The sequence below is a fragment of the Malurus melanocephalus genome, unplaced genomic scaffold (genome assembly GCF_030028575.1).
Source record: "Malurus melanocephalus ecotype Western Australia unplaced genomic scaffold, MMel_1.1 scaffold_23, whole genome shotgun sequence".
NCBI lineage: Eukaryota > Metazoa > Chordata > Aves > Passeriformes > Maluridae > Malurus > Malurus melanocephalus.
In genome coordinates this window covers 3,482,859-3,504,148 of record NW_026623255.1, presented here as the reverse complement: position 1 = coordinate 3,504,148, position 21,290 = coordinate 3,482,859, and the positions used below count along the sequence as shown (strand labels likewise).

Here is a 21,290-nt window from a genome sequence, read left to right as displayed (position 1 = left end):
AAATGAATAGTTTTAATAGCCTTCATACTGTACTTGGAACCAATAAACTTTGAGTAGGCAAAGCTTAATTTCATTACTTGGAGCTTGCTTGTAATAGACAATCAACCGCATCCAGTTTGCAGAATCTTCATGGCTTGTGATCATGCTCAGGTCAGGAATTTTGTTTAAATTTAAACCAGTATAGTATGGGAAGAATTAAAATATACTAATTAAAATAGTGATCTTATTTGAAATATTTCTCATAAATGCTTCTAGTCTTAATGTATGTCCTCAGCTTAGCAAAGTGTGTTTGTCACTCTTCTTAGAACCATGCTAGATGCAAAAGGGTATTACAGTTTTTATTTTTGTCTCTTACCTTGTATCTTCAGGTTGTTGTCTTGGTCTTGTAACATTGTGGCTCAGGTAGTTTCGCTCTTACAAGTTGTTGTATAGTTGCCCATAGCAATGAGAACAGGCCCCAGATGGTCTTACCAGCTCTGTGCTCCTCTACAGCCAAGCACAGTTCTAGAGRATCGTGCAGCAACCAGTGGTTACARTGAGTACRTGTATTTATTCCATGTCAGTGCACTAGCAGTATTGTTTAGATCGCTGCTGGTGCATAATTTAGTGTGGGTGTTCAAAAGGCACTACCTTCATGAAAAATTTGAGTTATGTGCATCAGTATGGTTGGTTCCACCCATAAAGACGAGAATAAACCTGTTTCAATAGGGCAGCGTGTTACTATAGTCAGGCATTCTTTAACTAGCACTTCTAAATGCAACTGCTAAATGTAAGTTAAAGCCTACATTTACAGGTAAAATAAACTTAAACTGAAGTGTTTTCTGGAAATACATCAGTACTTTGTCCAGTGCCTTCCAAGCACAGTGATGGTGTCCAGCCTCTGCTCTGGGCTTAAAAGTCAGAACTTCGCTACTCTTCTGCTGTCTGCTTAATTTTAAAACCAGAACAAAATGCCCAATCCTTTAGAAAATGCAGCAAATTTAAGCATGTTTGAATAGCTGTTTGTAGGATTCATCAGGCACTGATGATCTTTTCTTTTACATTCAACTTTATGTGAGTTCACCCCTTAGTATCACTCCGTGTAACTACTGCTATTAAGATACGTTTTTTTCCATGTGATTTCCATTGTAGCGATTAGGCTTCTGCACATAGTGCAGTTCTGAAATACCTCATCMTTTCATGGTAACTAAAAATGAGCTGCAACAGTTTATCTGTTCAAAGATACGAAGTAATGTAACTTYAAACTTACAAAGTATCAAAAAACAAGAATAGTTGTCATCTCGTCTCTTTCGGTCACTTAAGGCTACTTTGTAATGGGTAAATTTAATGGTGTTATTTTTCTGTATGTCATAGTAACTGGAGAGAGTAGATACTTTTGGGGGGGATATAGCTTTCGTGGTTTTGGACAGAATTAAAATCCCTTTAGGGCATGTAGCTTCTTGTATTTTTCTACATGCTAGAATATTATCTGTAGGCCTCGATGAAGTCTCAGAGAAGTGGGTGTCTAAAACTTATGCTRATCAAAGGAATCATGAGTTTATTTTTTATTTGATAGTTCTCTTCATTTTGGCATGTAACTTGCATGAATTGAGAAGAAATTATATATATATATTTGAATCCATGACATGACAGTGTATGTACCAGTTGTCAGGTAGTTCTTTTGTATCACATCTGTATTGCATGGTAAGCAGTGCAGGACAGTAAACTACTAGCATTAAATGGGCACTTGGTTTGTCTCTTTTAAATGAAGGACTCAACTTTTCAGACATTATATGTTGCTACTTCCTAATGAGAGCCTTTTAGCTGGCATTTTTACTGGTATAAAACAGTAAATTTCAATCTTTGAAGCCTCACTGTGAGAGATTAATAGATTTGCAAACTTTCTACACATACTACTTTGCATTTTTTCCCTCCACTTCCTTATTCAGTTACATTCTTTTTTTTTTTGCTTTCCATGTGCTCCCACACTGGTAAGTGATATAAATGTGCTCATAACACTTCTGTATGGTTTTTACCTTTATATTAGTGTTTACCTTTATGTTAGTAAGAAGAGTCAAGTACTCATACTATCTGCAGTAATAGTCTTGYGAACTTGACCTCACTGTACCCATTTCTCATATATGCACATATTTTATTCAGAATTAGTCTGGCAGAGGTTTCTGCAGAGGTTTTTARTTCCATTGGTGAGTGAGGTGTGCCATCCTCACACACTACCTCTTGGTACACCTTGCTTTTCTTGCCAAAGCATTCCAGTAAGGCTATGGCATATGAAAACAAGATATATAAATTTCARGATCAGTGGATGAAGTGTTTTTGCCAGGAAGTGCACCACCTTCTTCACTGGGTAAAGGAGGAGAGACTTGACAGCTTTGCCTTCAYCACAGTATGATGTCTCTGTGATGGGTCCCCTTTGTGATGTTGGTTGAAAATCAAGGTGCTAAGGAAGAAAGAGGATCTTTCCCCTTTTCCTTCCTCACCCCTGTCTACATAGGCATCACTAATCCCTTGGAACTTGATGGACTTTTTGTCCCTCTGCTTCAAGAATTCTTTTTTTTGTGAGGCCAGAACCCTTTTTTGTTGGTGATGCTAAGACCTGAAAATTATAAATGGTATGGCATTGCCTGTTGCTAAAGCATACTGTATTGAAATYTATTGTTAGTCACTACTGTTGGTCTCTAATATGGAAAGATCAACATTTTTCTGCCAGACGCTCACCTACAGATCTTCTATTTGACAAATAAGCTCCCATTAAATTTACCAACGTTCTAATTCTTTTAAAATTCTCTTTTCTGTTAAAAAAAAAAAACTAAAAAGAATGCTTGATTTATTTATATAATTGGATGCTGCAGTGTATGATATATAGAATGTGCATAAATTAAAAATAGTTTAGTTGATTAATTGCAGTGTATTAAAGGGTATGTTGCAAATGTATTTGGGAAACTTGTTAATTATATGAAACTTGTTAGCCTGTTTTTTGTGGGAAAAAAATAATGAACCTTACATTATACGTAAGATTGTCTGCTTCCCCATCCATTAGCATTCCGAGTATAATATCAGTGATGACTATATAAGCTGAAGTAGTTAAAATTGAAATGACCTGGTAAAATCCCCCATTTTTTAAGCCACAAATGCATTTATAATGAAGTTTCTTCAATATAGTCATTGTTGTCTTAAATATCTACAAATTTAAAGTTCTTACTAGCTGGAGGATTTTTTAAAATCTGGGATTTAAGAGTAAATTCAAAACATAAAGTAGAGCTAGTAAATGGCTGGTTTTCATCTTCTAGGCATTAGTTTCAAAGAACTGTGATAGATTTTTTTCCTAAACATCAAATATATGAAGGTATTCTTTTGTAAAGTGCTTGAAAATGTTTTTTTTTGCTGGAAGGAAGGAGCTTGTTTATATTCTTAATACCTTTTGTTCTTGACCTGCATGTGACCAAATCTGTAGGCTTGCAGTAAGTAACTGACAAAAAGTGCTATTCTTCCACTTAAGTACCCAAGTTAGAAAGTCCAAACTCTTCAAAGTTCTTAATGCTAAAACTTGGTATTTCTATTGTTGTGGGGTGACTAAGAGCTAGGTATTGAAAGGTAGTTTTTCTAAACATCTTCTTATGTTACCTTAGGTTGTATCTATTTTCTTAAGTGTTCTTCTCTCCTTGTCTCTTTGAAAACTGAAAGCTTGAAGGATTTTAGAATGCTTTGAAACTTTTAATCTTACTGTCATACTTGTTTTTCTTGGTAGTTGGTGATGCTACTGCAAGCTGACATTTACCCTTCCTCCATGAAGCTCATGTTGAAGAGGTGAAACCTAAAGCTGTTTTGTAGTGGTGCTGCTTTTTACCTCTGACTGATAAAATYTACAAAATAGTATGACATTGTGAAAATAGTGTTTCTTTTGTTCCCAGTGGACAAGGCAGATCATGTTGAAGGATGTGAAAGAAAAGTAAAAAGTTCAAGAAGGTAAAGTTCAGTAATCCTATCGGGAAATTGGGTCAAAAAGAAAAGAGGTGCTATTGTGAAGAGTTGTTACAGAATTCTCCAGCTGAAAGCCATTGACAAGTGGACATAACTTTTAGGCTTGTTTACATCTCCACAAACAGTTCTGTTTAGAATGGTTCATGTCTTGGGAATGTCAGTACTCAAAGTGGGGTTGTGTGTGTTCTAACAATACCTGAGCTCAGAAGAGAACTTACTACTAGCCCATGATAGGAGCTATTCCTTTCTTGAAAATGAGTGTCAAATTTGTTAACTCTGTGGCTAGCTGGTCTCCAATTGAGCAGAGACTAATCTGGAATTTAAGGTTCTTGTTAAACTACTGTGGATGAGCACCAGCAGGTGTCTAGGGAATGTTTGTGCATGTGGTTGCCACAATGAATCTGGAGGTAACTTCTGGATGTAAGAGTTAGTGTTAGTAGTTAAGAGCAGGCTGAGGATGGTATTGTAAAATCAGCTCGTGKAAAATGGTAGGTTTTACTACACCTTCTGTTGTGATACTATGTGGCAATGTCATCAGTAGTGTCTCCTTGCCTGTCAATTCCAGTTGTTTCCCATTTTATTGTTCAGTTCTGGCCCACTGTTGGGACTTCACTCTTGATTTGAAACCATTTCTTATAGTTCTCTCTGCTCTGTCAATACTGTCTGCTTGTAGTAAAAGTGTTAGATTTGGCTTCTTTTTTTTTCCCCTCTGTTTCTGACATACAACGGTTTGTTTCCCTTGTGTTCTTTTTGAAGTAGACATTACTCCCTTGTGGGGTTTGTTTGTTTTCTGAAATCATACCTGTTTAGTTTTCTTCTGAAAATGATTCTTTTAAGTGGTGATGAAACTTGTTTTGTAATATGAACAGCTATTCTTTTGTGTATTAATGACAGGTGATATTGGAAACTATTACTATGGACAAGGGCATCCAATGAAACCTCACCGGATCCGAATGACTCACAACTTGCTGCTAAACTATGGCTTATACAGAAAAATGGAAATTTATGTAAGTATAGGTAATAGCATGTCCACTGAAGCGTTTTATTTTTAAAGGGCTTCAAGTATTGTCACACAGATAAATGGGGAAGGGTTGAAGTGATAATAGAGAATACTTAAATAGTGTATTCAGAGCTCTTTTACTTAGAAGTGAAGCAGTATTTGATGAAGTTGTATATCACAACATATAAACACCACTAATATCACTTTCCCTTTCACTATTTTCCCTTCAAAGTGGGTGGAATTGCTTTCCAGTTGTCTGTTTTAGCACATTATTAGCTGATTTTGCAGAGCACTCTTGATTTTTTCTTTGATTTGTTTTTGTTATCAGCGACCCCACAAAGCAACTGCTGAGGAAATGACCAAGTACCACAGTGATGAATACATCAAATTTCTCCGGTCAATAAGGCCTGATAATATGTCTGAGTACAGCAAGCAAATGCAGAGATGTAAGTCTGTGTGTACTTACTTTGATAGTTAGCATTGTTTCAAGCTCAGTATTCACCAGTACAGAGGTTAGAGAAATACTGTAACAAGAGTAACATGTGCCTGCCTTTAGCTACACCCTTTTGGACTTGTCCATTATAAGCAGCCATCTTGACAAAAATGTTCTTTAAGCATATGAAAGATTTTTGYCTCTCCTTTCACAGTGTGTGTTTTAAGGCTTAATGCACAGATTGTGAACTGTTTGTGAAAGTGCCTTGAAATTTTCCAAAAAAAGTTGCTTTTATAATACTAAGAGAAGCAAAAGTCAGTATGTGAAAATGTGTTTAAGTTAAGAAAAGAACTTGCTCATTCCTCTTGGAGATAGATAGTAAAAACTGTACATCGTTCACTGTTCATCCTTTTTATTAATTGATTCCTTTAATTATAGCAATAAGCTCAAAAGTACTGTTAGGAATGCAGTTTGACAGCTATTGTATCAATTTTAAAGGCAGTAATTGTACGTTTCTTAACATGACCTATGTTAATCAGCATTTCTTTAAAAATYTAAAAATTATTGAACTCCTTCAAATGAGGAGGCAAATCTTCCAATGGAAACTAAAAGGAATTTAAAAAGAAAGAAAAGAAAAGAAGTTAGTTTGGAGTTGTATTACACTGTTAGAACTCTACATTGTTTTCAGTGTTTAAAATTAGCCTGACAAATGAGATGGGGATGGGGAGTGAATAGTTAAAATGATGAATGAACTAGGCATCTGTATTATCCATATATATGTCAATGCTGTTGGAATGGTATTTTTAAACAATAGTATTTTTCTTATACAGTTAATGTTGGAGAAGATTGTCCGGTATTTGATGGCCTGTTTGAGTTTTGTCAGCTGTCAACTGGAGGCTCTGTTGGTAAGTATAGGTTGTTTTTATAGGTTGTTTATAGCTATTTTATAGCTTTAGTAGGTTTATATCAGTAACTTAAAATTTTGATAGTGCATTTAAAAACAAAGTAAATATAAAGGTTTTTTTAATAGCTTTTAAAAATAATCATATATCAGTTATGGACTATAAAATACAAGATACATCAAGTGTCTCAGTATTGTTAAGAGATCTGTTCTAAATTAACTTAGTATAATTTGATTTAACAGATTTGAAGGCCATCAGAAATTTCTGACTCAATTTCCTTTCATTCTTCTGTGTGTCTTTTTACAGCTGGGGCAGTAAAATTGAACAGACAACAAACAGACATGGCTGTCAATTGGGCTGGGGGACTTCACCACGCCAAGAAATCAGAGGCATCTGGTTTCTGTTATGTCAATGACATAGTGCTTGCCATCCTTGAGTTACTGAAGTAAGTTTATGATGGGCACAAGTTAAAATTATAGGAAGTGTCAAATTTAAGTATTTTAAGATTATTTGAAGATACGGGTTGTTATTATTTCAGTGAGTTTTCATAGCCCATGTTGAACTTTTACAATTTCAATTAAGAAAGCTCCAAGCTCTGCCTGGTTTGGCTTCAGCAAGACATTAAAACTAAAATACAGGCAAGCTGAAAAGATAACTAATAGGAGATAGATGCAAGCAGGAATGCACCCTGTAAAACACCATATGCTGTAATTCTAGATGGTGGGGAAGGWCTAGAGTAGCAGATTTCAGTTAATAGACTTGCTTGCTTTCTGTAAATATTTCTGTAAGGTCTCCCTTTGCCACTCACGGGGACAGAACAGTGGGCTRGATGGATCACTTCCCTGATCCCTTAGGGCAATCATTGTACTCATAATCTCACACCCATTTGGTTTCAAAATATGCTTTCTTGTTTTCTATCATTTGAGTTCTTACTGAGCCAAACAGGAATATTCAGGGAAGATCATGGACTGAGCTTCCTTGGATTATTACATGAATTAATGTGGCTTGTTTTAATAAATAATGAACTAGCAGCTGTGCTGCTGTTGCTTCAAAGTAAAAAATGAGGAGTGCGATCATATAAAGTGATCATATAATTGACTTTAAACAGTAATGCTTCACTAAAATTTCAAATCCCGAGTGTTGCTTTTACTGCTTCAGAGGACTGTATCCCTACTAATAATACCTAAATCTCATTTGTTAGAAAAAATATTCCATGTATTTGACTCTTGTGAGTGGCACAGCTGAGTTTGCTGGTGAGGAATGAGGGAAGTAGCTGTAATCTGGAAGTCTAGAGAAGGAAAATGTTTCTAAAGATGTGAAGAACAGTTAATATTAGCATATTAAGACATTCATTTTAATGTGCAGCGTATATTCGGGAGCTGTCTCTGCCATCTACAAGATGTGACTTTCTGTGGTTCAATCTTGAATTTTTTAGCTTAATGTGCACATGAAGGAAGGAGTCTTATGAATAGTTATGGGTGGTGTAACCATGGGAAACTGTCCCTGAAATTATAGCTGCTCACACTCAAAGTACTGCACAAAGCATGAAGAAAATGYATCATCTGATGACAGACTTTGTTCTTTACTGGAAAACTTAAAATTTAAGGGGTACTTACTGTTTCTMTTGCTCTAAGGCTTCAAACCACTGGTTTCTTTATCCATCTCAAACTGCCCTTAAACTTGCAGTATTTAAGAAGATAATAAACAGTAGTGTGATAAATGTATGCAAATAAAAAGTACTTTTCAATACACTTGAAAGTACGCATGTGCCTATCTTTGTGAGCTGGAGAGATGAAGAAGGAAAGGTAATAGAAAATAAGTATTTAAGTTTGGTTTTGGTGGGCTTATGGAACACAGACTGTGTTAGTAATTGTTGAGAGGCAGAAAAAAAGGCCGTGGGGTGAATGAAAGGCGTGAATCTGAAAGCAGGTGTGAACAACGAAGTGGTGTGAGCAGAAGCACAAGGTATAGCAAAGTGAGACAGTTTGGGGTAAATACTAAATAAATTTTGATGAAGTTATTAATGTTATTCAAACTACTGAGATTCTAAGAGCGTATAGTCACATCAACCAAAATTATTACTGTGGTCATAATCTTGGATTTTAGTGTCTAGTTGGTTTTACTTCATTTGTTTATTTCTTGTTTGCTATGGTTATGAATGTAACAGATAATGATGCTTTCTTATATGTTCTTTCTAGGTATCACCAAAGAGTGTTGTATATTGATATTGATATCCATCATGGTGATGGTGTTGAAGAAGCATTTTATACCACAGATCGTGTCATGACAGTATCATTCCATAAGTATGGTGAATATTTTCCAGGCACTGGGGACCTTAGGGTAAGGTTGAACATGAAATGTCATTAGCTGATAAATTCCTTCCTRTTGTCTTCCTTGTAGATACTTTTTTTTTGCACTAGGCTCCAATAGCTGTGTCCAAGAATGGTACACAATGGTTTTAGCAAAACACAAAGTAAGTTTTCGGAARAAGTAGATAGATTATTTGAGGAATCACAGGAAAAATAATACAGGATAGTGGGAACTAAATTATTCACTTGTACATGAAATTACCATCTTCTAATAAATAGGATAAATTGGCTGAGATCTTTGTTCCAATATGGTTTAATTCACACAGATTTTGGAGATGTCTCTAAGAAGACAGTATGGTATATTTATAATTATCTGTACATTTCAATTCTGCACTTACAGTAATCTGTAGATCACCCTTCAACAGTCACAAAACTTTAGTTACAATTTGAATTTACTATGTTCTGTTTGTCTAGTAGTACTCATTTTTTTGAATATTTCTTATGTCAGAAAGTGTGTTTTGTGTGACCATCTCATGATGGTCACTGCCTAAGAACTTTAGCACCCCTCATAGGCAATTATGTACTGAGCATTATAGCTGGCCTGAGGGAGGGAGTTTTTGCCCATGAAGAAATATCATTTAAGCTATTGTAGAATCTCTGGCAAAACTGAGAATGAAAACCAATTTTCCTTGCTCTTCATATTAATTTTAAGTTAGTCATTCCTTATGTTAGGCTCTTGTCTGTTAGAACAGGAAATTGTTCCACTTCACAGCTTGAAACAGTATTATAAGTATTAGGATTAATATATTYCTAGCTCAAACTCATAAATTAAGCCTCTTATCAGAGACACTCCCAGGATATGTCATTCCACTGGTGTTAGCAACTTTGCACATTAGTTTGTGCATACAGTTAGGAACTTTTTTTAAAAAATGTAAGCATTTCTAACAAGATGACCTACAAAGGATTGGCCTGGCAAAGAATTCACTGTTTTTCTAATACATTTAAATTGATTAATGAGATACAAATATACCGAAATATTTCTGTTTCTGCTAATACTCCTGAGAAGTGTGTTTCCAGTCTGTTGATGATACATAACCATAGGGCAGTAAGTGAAAGAGCAGTGGGGTGGAAAAGCATTCATTTCAGTGTAGTTGTTGGAGCTGAATGTTATTACGGTTGTTAAATTCTGTTRAACTGTGTTCTAAATTGATTTAGGAAGAAATCAGATTAGTTTTTATCTGTGTGGTTTAACTTGACTGGCCACAAGGTGGTAGTGGTGCTTCAAACTAAAAGCAGACCAGAATGTTTATCATGACAAGCTGTTGTTGCTGACTTTGGCTAGTTTTGGTTTGGTTTGTTGGKTTTTTTGGAAGGATTAGATATCTTGGCTTTTTAGAAGCAGCACTTCCCGTTGACAGAGAAGTCTGTGCACTCTTCACCTCACCACACCCAGAACAAAGAATTAAAAGATAGCACAGTTGAAATAAATAGAAGAATACTGTATGTTTTTGGGCTTTATTTTTTTTAGCAGTGTCAATGACAAGCAGTATCTCAGGCATGGCAACTTTTTTTTTCTGAGCTGCTAGTTAGGATTTTGAAATAACCACTGTCTGCATGCAGTCTTTAGYAGGCTTTATTGCAATTATTGCTTCCCCATAGAGATTTTTCCTATCTCCAGATATGACAAAGCTAATTGAACTAAAGGAAGAGCTAATTCTCTGAAAAGTCTGTGTTCCTTCTGGAGGCCTGCTTCTTCTGCCTAATTTCATCTGCCATTGATGGTTATTTCTATCAATGTTTAACAGCCAAATTTTCTCTTTCTTTTTGTTGGTGGGCTGTATTACAGCTTGTTTCTGTAATTCTTTAGTTAGTTGATCTAGTTTGCTGATTAAGTTACATTTATTTGATTCAGGAACAAATCATGTGTCGAATGATGATGCTGTGATTGCAGCTCCATCAGTGTAGCTGAATATGAGCTTTTCTAGTTCAGCAGCATTCATCCATTTTCTACTGAATGTATTGTTCACTGTAAATTTCCAGTGTCCTCAGTAAATTTACTTTCTACATATCTTAGATAATAGCACAAATTTTGTCATTTATACACACAGATCATRTGAGACCATAATTCTTCATACCTCTCCGTGGTGAGGTAGTTTGATCTGTTGGTGAAGGGGAGGCTACCAGAAATGTGATATTTCTTTAGGTTTTATATCTAAATTGGTCCCTTGAGTAGCTCAAGCAATTACTCTGTTTAGGTGGAATTGTGTGAACATTTGACTTTGCTGTGTTTTAGGAAAAGATCAATTTAATGATTTTTCTTTTTTTAATCTGTAAAGCAAGACAAGGAGAGGAATGAACCARTATAGGTTAGTTGTTGACCTGCTGGAAAGCAGCTCTGTGAGAAAGACTTAGGGGTCCTGGTGGACAAGTTGACCACGAGCCAGCTATGCCCTTGTAGCCAAAAAGACCAACRGTCTAGAAGACCAAGGGACGAACATCTTCAAGTCCAAATCTTCTATACAACACTGAAAACATACATATCACCTTGCTCTTCTTGGTTTTCATACTTATTTTTTTGCTTAGCTATTTTTAATAGACTGAACTGATTGGTTATGATTTGTCTTTTTGTCTTAAATCTTCATTTTTGTAGGACATTGGTGCTGGAAAAGGCAAATATTATGCTGTCAACTTTCCAATGAGGGATGGTATAGATGATGAATCTTATGGACAAATATTCAAACCAGTGAGTACTTTATTTCTTGTTATAAGCTCTCTGGAAAGCTACTCATTTCATATATTCATTATGTCAATTAATGACTTGCTGTTTTATATTGATTATAGATTATATCCAAAGTAATGGAGATGTACCAGCCCAGTGCTGTGGTATTACAGTGTGGAGCAGATTCGCTGTCTGGTGACAGACTAGGATGCTTTAATCTTACTGTTAAAGGTAAAGAGAAGTGTCTGCCTGTTGTCTGTGACTTTTTACTTATTAGAAACCTCTACCCTTAATACTGTTTTTCAAGACACTTGCATGATGAGGACTGGAGTCACAAAGGTTTTGTTCATTGTTATGATTAATCGCCTCTTTCTTTGCTATACAGGGATGGTCAAAAGAAACCCAGAAGTTGCCTCTTTCTTTCTGTCCATCTAAAAAAGTTAAGAAGCTTGGTTTTCCATGCGCTTCCTAGCCACTCAAGTGATTCCCTTTCTTCTATGTACAGGCTTTCTGTAGCTTTAAAGCAATATCCTGAAATGACAGGACAACAGTAGTCTGCAACACTTATATAGATGGGCAAATAAAACTAGTTAGTAGTCCACTTAGTAGGATTACAGATGCTAAACAACAAACACCTYGTTGGATGTAAAATAGGTATTATTGAAATGAGAATACTCACTGCATTGTCAAATCTATAGTGGTGTTTGTTATACTGAGCCATATGTTAACACTAATTTTTATTAATTTATTTTAGTATTACTGAATTTTCTACCTGAAATTGTGAAATTCTGTAATTTGGGATAAGATGTTAATTTAGCAAATAGCATAACTGCTGCTGTTATTATTATTTTTTATATTTATTTATATGATAAAATATTAAATATATGTTGAAGTTTTGCTAAGCCTTCAATCCAGGCTGTTTGAATCATTAATTTTCTGGGTTATCTTGGTTTTGTGKKTTTTTTTTTTAATGTGACAATTAGAGTTTTGTAGGCAACAAAATGCAGTATAGTATCTGTTGGGTCTTCAGTATTTCAGGGTTCTTTTCTTGATTTGCACCAGGTGGCAAAGCTACTTCAATTGCCCACACAGCTCAGATTTTTTTCTATCTTACATACCTTGGAAACCAAGAGAGCTGCTGCCTCCTACAGATGCCTTTCAGTATGCTGTATCTCCCTGGAGTGTGTACTGTCTTGGCACCAGTTCACTCTGTAAGCAAGACTTAGCAACCTTTAATACAGGTTCAAACTTAGAAGTAGAAAGGAYCGAGTACTGATTGTTTTCCCTTCTTCCCATATTGCATTTGACTGAGAAATTGTCCCTCATTTTGTCATTGTGTATGACATCARTTACAAAAAGACAAAACACTAAACATTTTAAGATGATTTCAGAACAACAGCAATAGATCATCATACAAAGTCTCTGAAGATTGGGGTGGATGATGTACATTGTGTTTGGTACATTTCTAATCTGTAGATCTTGACTTCTTGTGAGGTTGTGCTTAGCTCTAGGGGGAGACAGTTCTGTTTGAATCAATTCACTTCTTGTTAAATGTGACTGCATATGTCTGATTAACTAGTTTGTTATATATTTTTCTGTTTAATAGATATTTTGTGTATGTTGTCAACTCTCTTTTTGTTTGACAGGTCATGCTAAATGTGTGGAAGTTGTAAAGACTTTTAACTTGCCATTGCTGATGTTAGGAGGGGGAGGCTATACGATTCGTAATGTTGCTCGATGCTGGACGTATGAAACTGCTGTTGCCTTAGATTGTGAAATTCCTAATGGTAAATATTAATATTCAAATTAATATTTTAATGAGAAATATTCATGGGAGAGCTTAAGTAAACAGCAGATTTGTATAGCTAGCTATAATGCATCAATTTAGAATAAACTATGTAGAAGGTTATTGCTAGGATTATCTTGTGCACTAAGTACATATAAGTGTTGGGGATTTTTTTTATGCCTTGGAAAAAGCTTTAAATGAGTGAATCACTTTTTGAAAATGTAAAATGTAAAATTTATGTAACCTTATTTGTAAGCATTTCTAATATGACCATCATCTGTATGATAGAATATATACTGTATTTTGATTGTACCAGCGTAGATCTGTAAGTTGTGCAACATAGACATGACATACATAAGAAATCATTGAGTCTGCAAGTGTCCACTTTACATAGCAAAACTACTGTTTCTTCATTTTATCTTACAAAAGAAGCTGTGAAAGTATATTGACTTCCACTCTTCCATTTCACTCACTTTGGCTATGCAAGCTTTCTTGAAATTTAAAACCAGAAAAAGCAATAGTAGACTGCTTTTGAATAGTTGAATACTGTAGTAATTTCACTGAGGAACCTCCCTAAAGATCCTCGGCACCTCTTACTTCTGGCCAAATATGCTCCTGGACATGTTTTTGGCATGCCATTTATATRAAATTGCTGTTTGGACTGATTTGTTACACATGAGTCACTGGCAGTTTTCATGTTGAACTGTAACTTTTGCTGATAACCTATTGSAATTCACATATCTCTTGGTGGATTTAGTGTTTCCATCTGACTTCAGCAGAATGCTGCTGTCAGTGAGAAAACACTATTTGGATTGTGCCTTTCAATATATGTATTTTCCATTTTGCATGTGAACATATATTCTTTGTCAGCCAAAGCTTTTGAAGATACAGTAGCAGTTAGTTCCTTATCTTCAGACCTTTTTTTTCTATTAGCATGTCCCTTTCAATGGATTACTTGTATATATATATATTTGTTTATTTATATTTATATATATGATTTTTTTTTTGCTTTTTTTAACATTCCTCTCAACTCTTTGGGTACCTGTCATCTTTAATCTGTTGAGAGAAATAGCTGCATTTCTAAATGTTGCAATATCAACTTGATCYTCCTGTCTGCTTTCTATCCACCTAACAAGATCACTTATCCTGTAATAATCCTAAATGAAGAAAGACAAAGGGCTCAATTAAAAATGGATTTCAGTGTCATATTTCTTTAAGGTTCTATGTATTTTTTTAATATTTCTCTTAATTTATCTGGAAAGATACAATCATATTCAATATAAAATACTGCTGGTGTCCTCGTTATGTATTCTTCATCAACTTCATTTTGGTGGTTCAGGGTTCTAGTCAGGAGACCATTTMTGTGAAAATACAAAAAGTAGGGTGAGGGGAGAAACAGACAGACTGAACCAGTTTGTATCACTCAGCCAATGTCCAGCGCTTACCAAGGRTATTGAACTAGCTGTGATCTTCAACCTAATGAGTGTTAAAACTTGTCTTAAAGGAATATTTTCAATCACTCACTTAAACCTTTCAAACTGGACTAGCTTTGAAAAYAGCTACAAGAGATCATCAGTTGATTTTCTCTGTCCTGCAGAAGTATAATTTGTAATTATTTTTCAGATTTGTACTTGTGTTGTTCAATGTGTAGTTGCAGTAGAACTTTCTCTTTGTACTAGCAAATTTAAGTTCWTTTATTGAATAATTTAGAGGGAAAGCAGTCCAGATAATGAATAAGTATTGCTTGCTTGAAAGCTTAAGATCTGTAGGTTCATTAAGTGAACTCTTGTCAAATCTACTGTTGTATTTAAAATGTTTCAAGTCTTTTTTGGCTCACAAAGTTGTTTTGGTTTTTGGTCTACAGAGTTGCCATACAATGACTACTTTGAGTATTTTGGGCCAGACTTCAAGCTTCATATTAGTCCTTCAAATATGACTAATCAGAATACACCAGAATACATGGAGAAGATCAAGTAAGTAGTGGTTACCTTACCTGTCAAGTAGGTCATATGGATCATGTCTTTCCAGAGGCTTAATTGTTAGACAGTTTTGAAAACTGTATACCTTTCTCTGTTACACACTAAAGATAAGTACTGAATAGATTTGACATCTTTTTCATTTCTGTCAGAAGAGCAGTTTTTTGGAAGTCTCTTCCTCCAACGGAATGCATGGTAATGAAATCCTATGACTATAAATATGAAAATTTATGACCCGGCTTGGATTGTTACTTTTTCCAGCATCTGAAAAGATGACTGTTTTACTTGGATTCCCATTCTAATTTTGTAAAAAGTTTATCCTGCCAGGAAAGAAGGTGGTGTGCCATGACGATTTGGATTTCTAATTCTCAGCTTCTTGTCTAAACATGGACTGCGAATGTCATTCTTTGTAGCTGTCAGCTGCAAAAATAAAAAGTCATCTGAGCTTAAACATCCAAAACTGTGGAAAGACAGTGATACATGTGCAGGCAATTGAATGGCTGTGATTTGACAAATCCACWAGGTTTGAGCAATGCTCACTGACAAGCTATGGTGGGTGTGTGCTTTTAGGCTGTGCCACTTTTGATACTTAGTTTATTCCTCCTCACATCTTGACATTTTGATTGGAAACAAGTATTTTACTTCAGGGGTGTAGTAATGCATGCGTACATTCAATTCTGTGCTGAACTCGTAGGAGGTAATTGGTTAGCCTGAAGAATACTCTTGGCTTACCGCAGTTTGTCCTTACTCTGGGTTTAAGAGAATAAACTGCCATCCCTGCCCTGAGTTTTAACAGGCTGTTAACAGTACACAAGAATTCTTCTTGTTACTAAAAACAGCTGAATTTAGATGTGAAATTGCCTGTATAAGTTTKCCAGTATTGCTATAATCTTTAAAACTGTCAAATTGCAAAATTCAGCAAAGTTGTTAAAATACTAATTTTTAAGTGATTGGTATGTAGACTGTGATGGGTGTTCATAGCRCACAATCAAATGAAAGGGCTTTCGTTTTTAATAATGTGCAATGGGAGAAAAAAACCTATTTTTTTTTCTCATGTAATTGTACAAAATTTCTCAGTAGTAACGTAGTTCTCCAGCTGGTGATCTGMCAGGCTGCTAGCTGTATGTTATATATTGTTGAGCTTTTGTGGTGTAAGTAGGCTGCAAGACTTGCTGCTGCAATCCCAGGCACAGATTACTCTGTCAATAGAAATCACATAATCTCACATTCTCATACTAGCCACGCACAAGATCAGTGACCCATCATTTTGGAGAATCCTCCTTCAGTTCATTGTGTGCTTTCACAGATACCTGGCTTTAGGGAGCTCCCTGGCATGGCAAACTTCTTTGCACAGTCATGTGATTTAAACAGAGGCAGAAACTGTGAGGATTCCAAAAAAGCATCAGTTGCCCTTTAGCCCTTCAAACTGTGCAGGAGGGTGCTAAGATAATTGTTGCAAATGGTGGTATTTGATGCTTGCCAAACCTGCCTTTCTACTTGCATTTTGGAATGATAGTTTTGAGTCCCAAGAGAAGCCCAGTGTCCTTTCCTTTTCCTGCACATGGTGCTTTGGAGTATATCATCCATCACATCAGGTTGCTTAGAGAGGACAGGACTTGTCTCTGTTCTTGCTGAAACAGCCAATTTGTAAACTTACCCAGATGAGTTACTTTTGTCATTTCTGCAAAGTCTTCATGCTTTTAAGTGTTTGAATTTATTTCTAAGAAATTAGGGAATAGTATATTATCCAACTTGATACTTATAGTAGTACTGACCAGTTTAGCCCAAGTGGAGAGTACTTGTGCTGACCTTGTGGGGAATTAACAATTGAAGTTGATTGAAATAAGTATTTGAAAAGTACAAAGAAAATTATGTTCAAGTATTCTGTGCATACTGAAGATCTCGTAGGGCTGGAAAACTTTCTGAATGTGGCATGCTATTATTTTAATTGAAAAATGAAATTGACTCTAAAGCAAAGCAGATTAACTTTGAATGCGAAGTTTTCASAACTTCATAAAAAAATCCAAGGAAATGTTACTTCTTTGTAGTAATAGCTTTTCTTGTCTGTTGCTTGCAGGCAACGCCTATTTGAGAACTTGCGCATGTTACCTCACGCACCTGGTGTACAGATGCAGGCCATTCCYGAAGATGCTGTTCATGAAGACAGTGGAGATGAAGATGGAGAAGATCCAGACAAACGCATTTCCAGTAAGAAATATCTTTTCATGACAGAACATGTCCAAATAGAGTCTTTTTGGATTTAATTGTTCAGAACCTTGGTCATAGTAGTGTGCAGTATTGGAAGACTGGCACTTTTGTTTCCTGAATAAGAAATTTTGTCTCTTGTCTGCCACTTTCGATGTTGTTAAGGCAGTATCTATGTGCACATTTCAACCTCTTAAAAGGTCTAATGAGGTGCTGGAAGAGCATGTGTTTTTTCATCTTGTGGCACAGTCTGGCTGTTTCAGATCTATAATAGATACTTCAGAAGACTTAAAGAATTTTAACTAAAGGAACAGTACTTTACTTTTTTTGTGACTATCACATAGACAAGCTATGTTTCCCTTTGAGGTGAGAAATGAGATACAGTGTTAAAGGAAAAAAAGTMTTTTATTTGCATTTTTTGTTACAAGACAGATTTTCCATACTTGGGACACCACTCTTGACTTTATTACTATAACCCTTCCATGGACTTCCAGTTGCTCTTCAGCTATAGCCAAGAGTTTCCTGCTGCCTTTACTCTTTTTTTGACTGTGTTTAGAATAATTCTGTAACCTCTTATCAGTTCCCAGTGTCCATTTTCTGCACTGTTGAAACCATTATTTTTTCTTCTGTGATTTAGTTTTCAGTATTTGAAGTTTTATTTGATACATAGTTAAAAGATTCCCACTCTCCCCCTGTGCTTGTGTAAAGCTATTTTTTTGGAAGTTATTGTGTGAGTTCCAGAGTATCTTAAAACGTAACTGGTTTTTAACCATAATTTAGTTTATCAGCATTAAATGATTATGGTATCTTACTACTCATTCTTAATTTGATAGTTTTTTTAAATTGGGCCTATTGTAGTTGGACTTTTTGATTAATTAGTATCATGAATCTGAATCCTAGTTCGAGCATCTGATAAGCGCATAGCCTGTGATGAAGAATTTTCGGATTCTGAAGATGAAGGGGAAGGTGGACGAAGAAATGTTGCAGATCATAAGAAGGGAGCAAAGAAAGCCAGGATAGAGGAAGACAAAAAAGAGACTGAGGACAAAAAAGCAGGTAGGACTGTGGTGTTTTATCAGTTTTATCTGTTAACAGTTAATTAGTTATTGAGGTGATATATTCTTTTCCATCATATTTACATCAACAATTTTAAATTAAACAAGATATAGTTATTTAGACCAGTAGATATTCTCAGGCAAGGCTTATTGTATCTTCCCCACAAGCTTAAAGTCTTTCTTACAGCCAGGGAATTTTATGGAAAAAAAATTGAAATGAAAAGTAAATTAAATGAAAAAAATGAAATTAAAATTAGAGATGAAAAAATAGAGATGTTAAAATTAGAGATGTTGGGCAAAACATTTGTTCCTGTTTGCTTTTGTGCAGTGAGCCAACTAGATTTCTCTGAAACAGAAACCGGATAGGGTCCTGGGGACAGATCAATTCCAAGGAATCTTGATTTTTCTAAGAACTGGATACATCTTGAGTTCAGGGGAATTCCAGGTCTCATTACTGCATGCCATCATAATGGCCAGTCAGGAGAGACATTGCCTTGAGGCATTCTGAATCACTTGGCAGTGTGCCCAGATCGCTCCTTTGAATGGATGCATTTAACAGTGTACTTTAATATGTAACTAGTGACTTCTTTTAAAAGCCAGTTTCCTCTGGCTAGAAATGTATACAAAAGAATAAACTTGGTCATGCTCTTAACTTTTTAARTATTTTAAGGCTTTCTTGCATCTTTTGGTGTATTTAAAATCTTGTGATTTTTCAGATGTTAAGGAGGAGGATAAAGCCAAGGACAGCAGTGGTGAAAAGACAGACGCCAAAGGGTAAACACTAATTCATTAATAATGTAATGTTTTTGAAGGGTGTTTATTAGGTCAATACTTTATAATATTTTTCAGTTCTGTAAAGATCACTTTCAGCTCCTCATAATACTAAATACATCAGAATCATGACTAGTAATTCAAAATTACATTTTTGAATCAGTTAATAAAGAAATAAAACTTAACTGTTTGKTTTTGCCTTTTTACAGAGCAAAATCAGAGCAGCTCAGCAACCCTTGAACAAAAGATAGCCTCTCATCAATTGCAGAACATAATACTAGTCAGAGAATACCCAAAAGGAGAAAAGTTTTCATATGGAGAGAGACTGCTGATTTCATTTTGTACTATTTGGCATGGACTGTATTTATTTTCAAACGGCTTTGTTCTGTTTTTTGGCAAGTTGTATTGTGAGTTTTCTAATTATGAGGCAGAAATTCCTTTCTTCACCATGCTTTATGTAATAGTATTTAAAAATGGATGTGAGTTATTATGTTAAATGTCTAAACTGATCTATTAAAGTAATTTGCCTTTCCTGAGCTGATTTTACCTTTTTTGTAATTTTATCTTTATTAAAAAAAAAAAAAAATTGTACTTGGTTGTCTTTTGTCCATCATTGAACTACAAAGAGGAAAAAAACTCTTATTTAAATTAAGCAGACCTGTAGTTGTCTATGAGTACCTAGTGAGTTTAAATGGACAGCTGGCTAACAGGCAAGCTGAGCTGTGTTACTTCCGTTGACTCCTCACGGCTTCAGCATGAGGTGCAAACACATCTGTGGGTTTGCAAGTGAGATTTGAACAGTTGCAGGGTGAAGGGATGCTGAAATAATGTGTTTGTATAAATTCACATTTTAATGTATATTAAACTCCAGTCACATGCCATGTACTGTTCAAGAGCCTTTCCCACCATCAGAATCTACCTTAAACAATGATGTATTTTTTCATGAAATCAGTATAAGGTGATCTTGCAAAGCTGACTAGATTGCTAGTGAGAATTTGAATTTACCTTAAAACCCATTCCATTTTTTTTAGAACTGAGCAATATAAAATTTTCACACCATTAGAGAGAAAGGATTTTACTGCCTGCCCCCTTCATTGATTCACTAGTTAGTTCTTGTGCCTGAACTGGACAGAGACCTCTGTGCCCTCATTCCCCTTTTTTCTTTCTCAATCTACAACAACTGTCTTACAGGTTRATATTTAATGAAATGCATAAGCTTTGATATCAATATTTCAGAGCAGTGAACACAGACATTAGCAGAACTTCACTGCTACTCAATCTTTTTTCTTTTTTTCAAATACGAATTTTCCTTGCTACACTTTAAACCTATTTTCTCCCTGTGGTTTTGGTACATGTCAATGTTGTGCCTGATGCACCGTAGGRCRCAGCTGCCCCTCCTGGCTGCCASGGCACTGCTGACTCATATTCAACTTGCCAYTGACCAGGACCCCAGGTCTCTTTCCAGGCTGCTGCTTTCCAGTATCTCCTTCCCCAGTCTGTCCATACASCCAGGGTTGCTCTATCCTAGGTGCAGAATGCAGCACTTTCCCTTGTTGAGGTTCATATGGTTGGTGATTGCCCAGTCCTCTGATTTGTCAAGGTCTCTCTGCAGGGCACCCCAGCCCTCAAGGGAGCTTGTTCCAGTTTTGTATTTTYTGTGACCTTGCTTAGTATCCCYKCCAGTCCTGTGTCCAAGTCATTTGTGAGGGTGTTGAAGAGCTCAGGGCCAAGGATGGAGCCCTGTGGAACTCTCAGTGACAGGTCATCAGTCCGATGTCACCCCATTCACTGTAACCCTTTGTACCTGTCCGGGGAGCCAGGTGCTCACCCATCACATGATGTGTTTACCCAGCTGTGTGCTGGACATTTGTCCAGAAGAATCTTGGGCGAGACAGTGTGGAAAGCTTTACTGAAATCCAAAAAAGTTAAATTGACCAAATTCCCTTGATCAAACAGATGGGTTACATTGTTATAAAAAGGAATCAGGTTTGATAAAGAGATTTTTTTCCCATGAAGCCTTGCTGGCTGTGACCAATGACTGTAYTGTCTTTCAGATGTTTTTCAGTATTGTGAGAGGAGAAAAGTTTCATTTTCTTAATGCATTTTAAGTATATGCTTTGGTTTTGGGGTGGTTTTTTTTGAGTCTTTAATCTTTC

At 35.7% G+C, this 21,290-nt stretch overlaps 1 protein-coding gene across 1 annotated transcript in view; it reads left to right on the top strand.

Moving 5' to 3' along the window:
- The window catches only part of HDAC2 (histone deacetylase 2), a 22,356-nt gene extending 2,650 nt beyond the window's left edge, over positions 1 to 19,706 (top strand). Inside the window, exons 2-14 of the mRNA XM_057390202.1 lie at positions 4,873 to 4,985; positions 5,307 to 5,424; positions 6,242 to 6,316; positions 6,620 to 6,758; positions 8,512 to 8,653; positions 11,273 to 11,365; positions 11,464 to 11,572; positions 12,988 to 13,128; positions 14,992 to 15,100; positions 17,181 to 17,311; positions 18,209 to 18,364; positions 19,080 to 19,137; positions 19,344 to 19,706. Coding sequence (XP_057246185.1) covers positions 4,873 to 4,985; positions 5,307 to 5,424; positions 6,242 to 6,316; positions 6,620 to 6,758; positions 8,512 to 8,653; positions 11,273 to 11,365; positions 11,464 to 11,572; positions 12,988 to 13,128; positions 14,992 to 15,100; positions 17,181 to 17,311; positions 18,209 to 18,364; positions 19,080 to 19,137; positions 19,344 to 19,374 — 1,415 coding nt within the window. The 3' untranslated portion in view covers positions 19,375 to 19,706. The remainder of the gene's footprint in view (positions 1 to 4,872; positions 4,986 to 5,306; positions 5,425 to 6,241; positions 6,317 to 6,619; positions 6,759 to 8,511; positions 8,654 to 11,272; positions 11,366 to 11,463; positions 11,573 to 12,987; positions 13,129 to 14,991; positions 15,101 to 17,180; positions 17,312 to 18,208; positions 18,365 to 19,079; positions 19,138 to 19,343) is intronic.
- Positions 19,707 to 21,290: the final 1,584 nt, after the last annotated feature.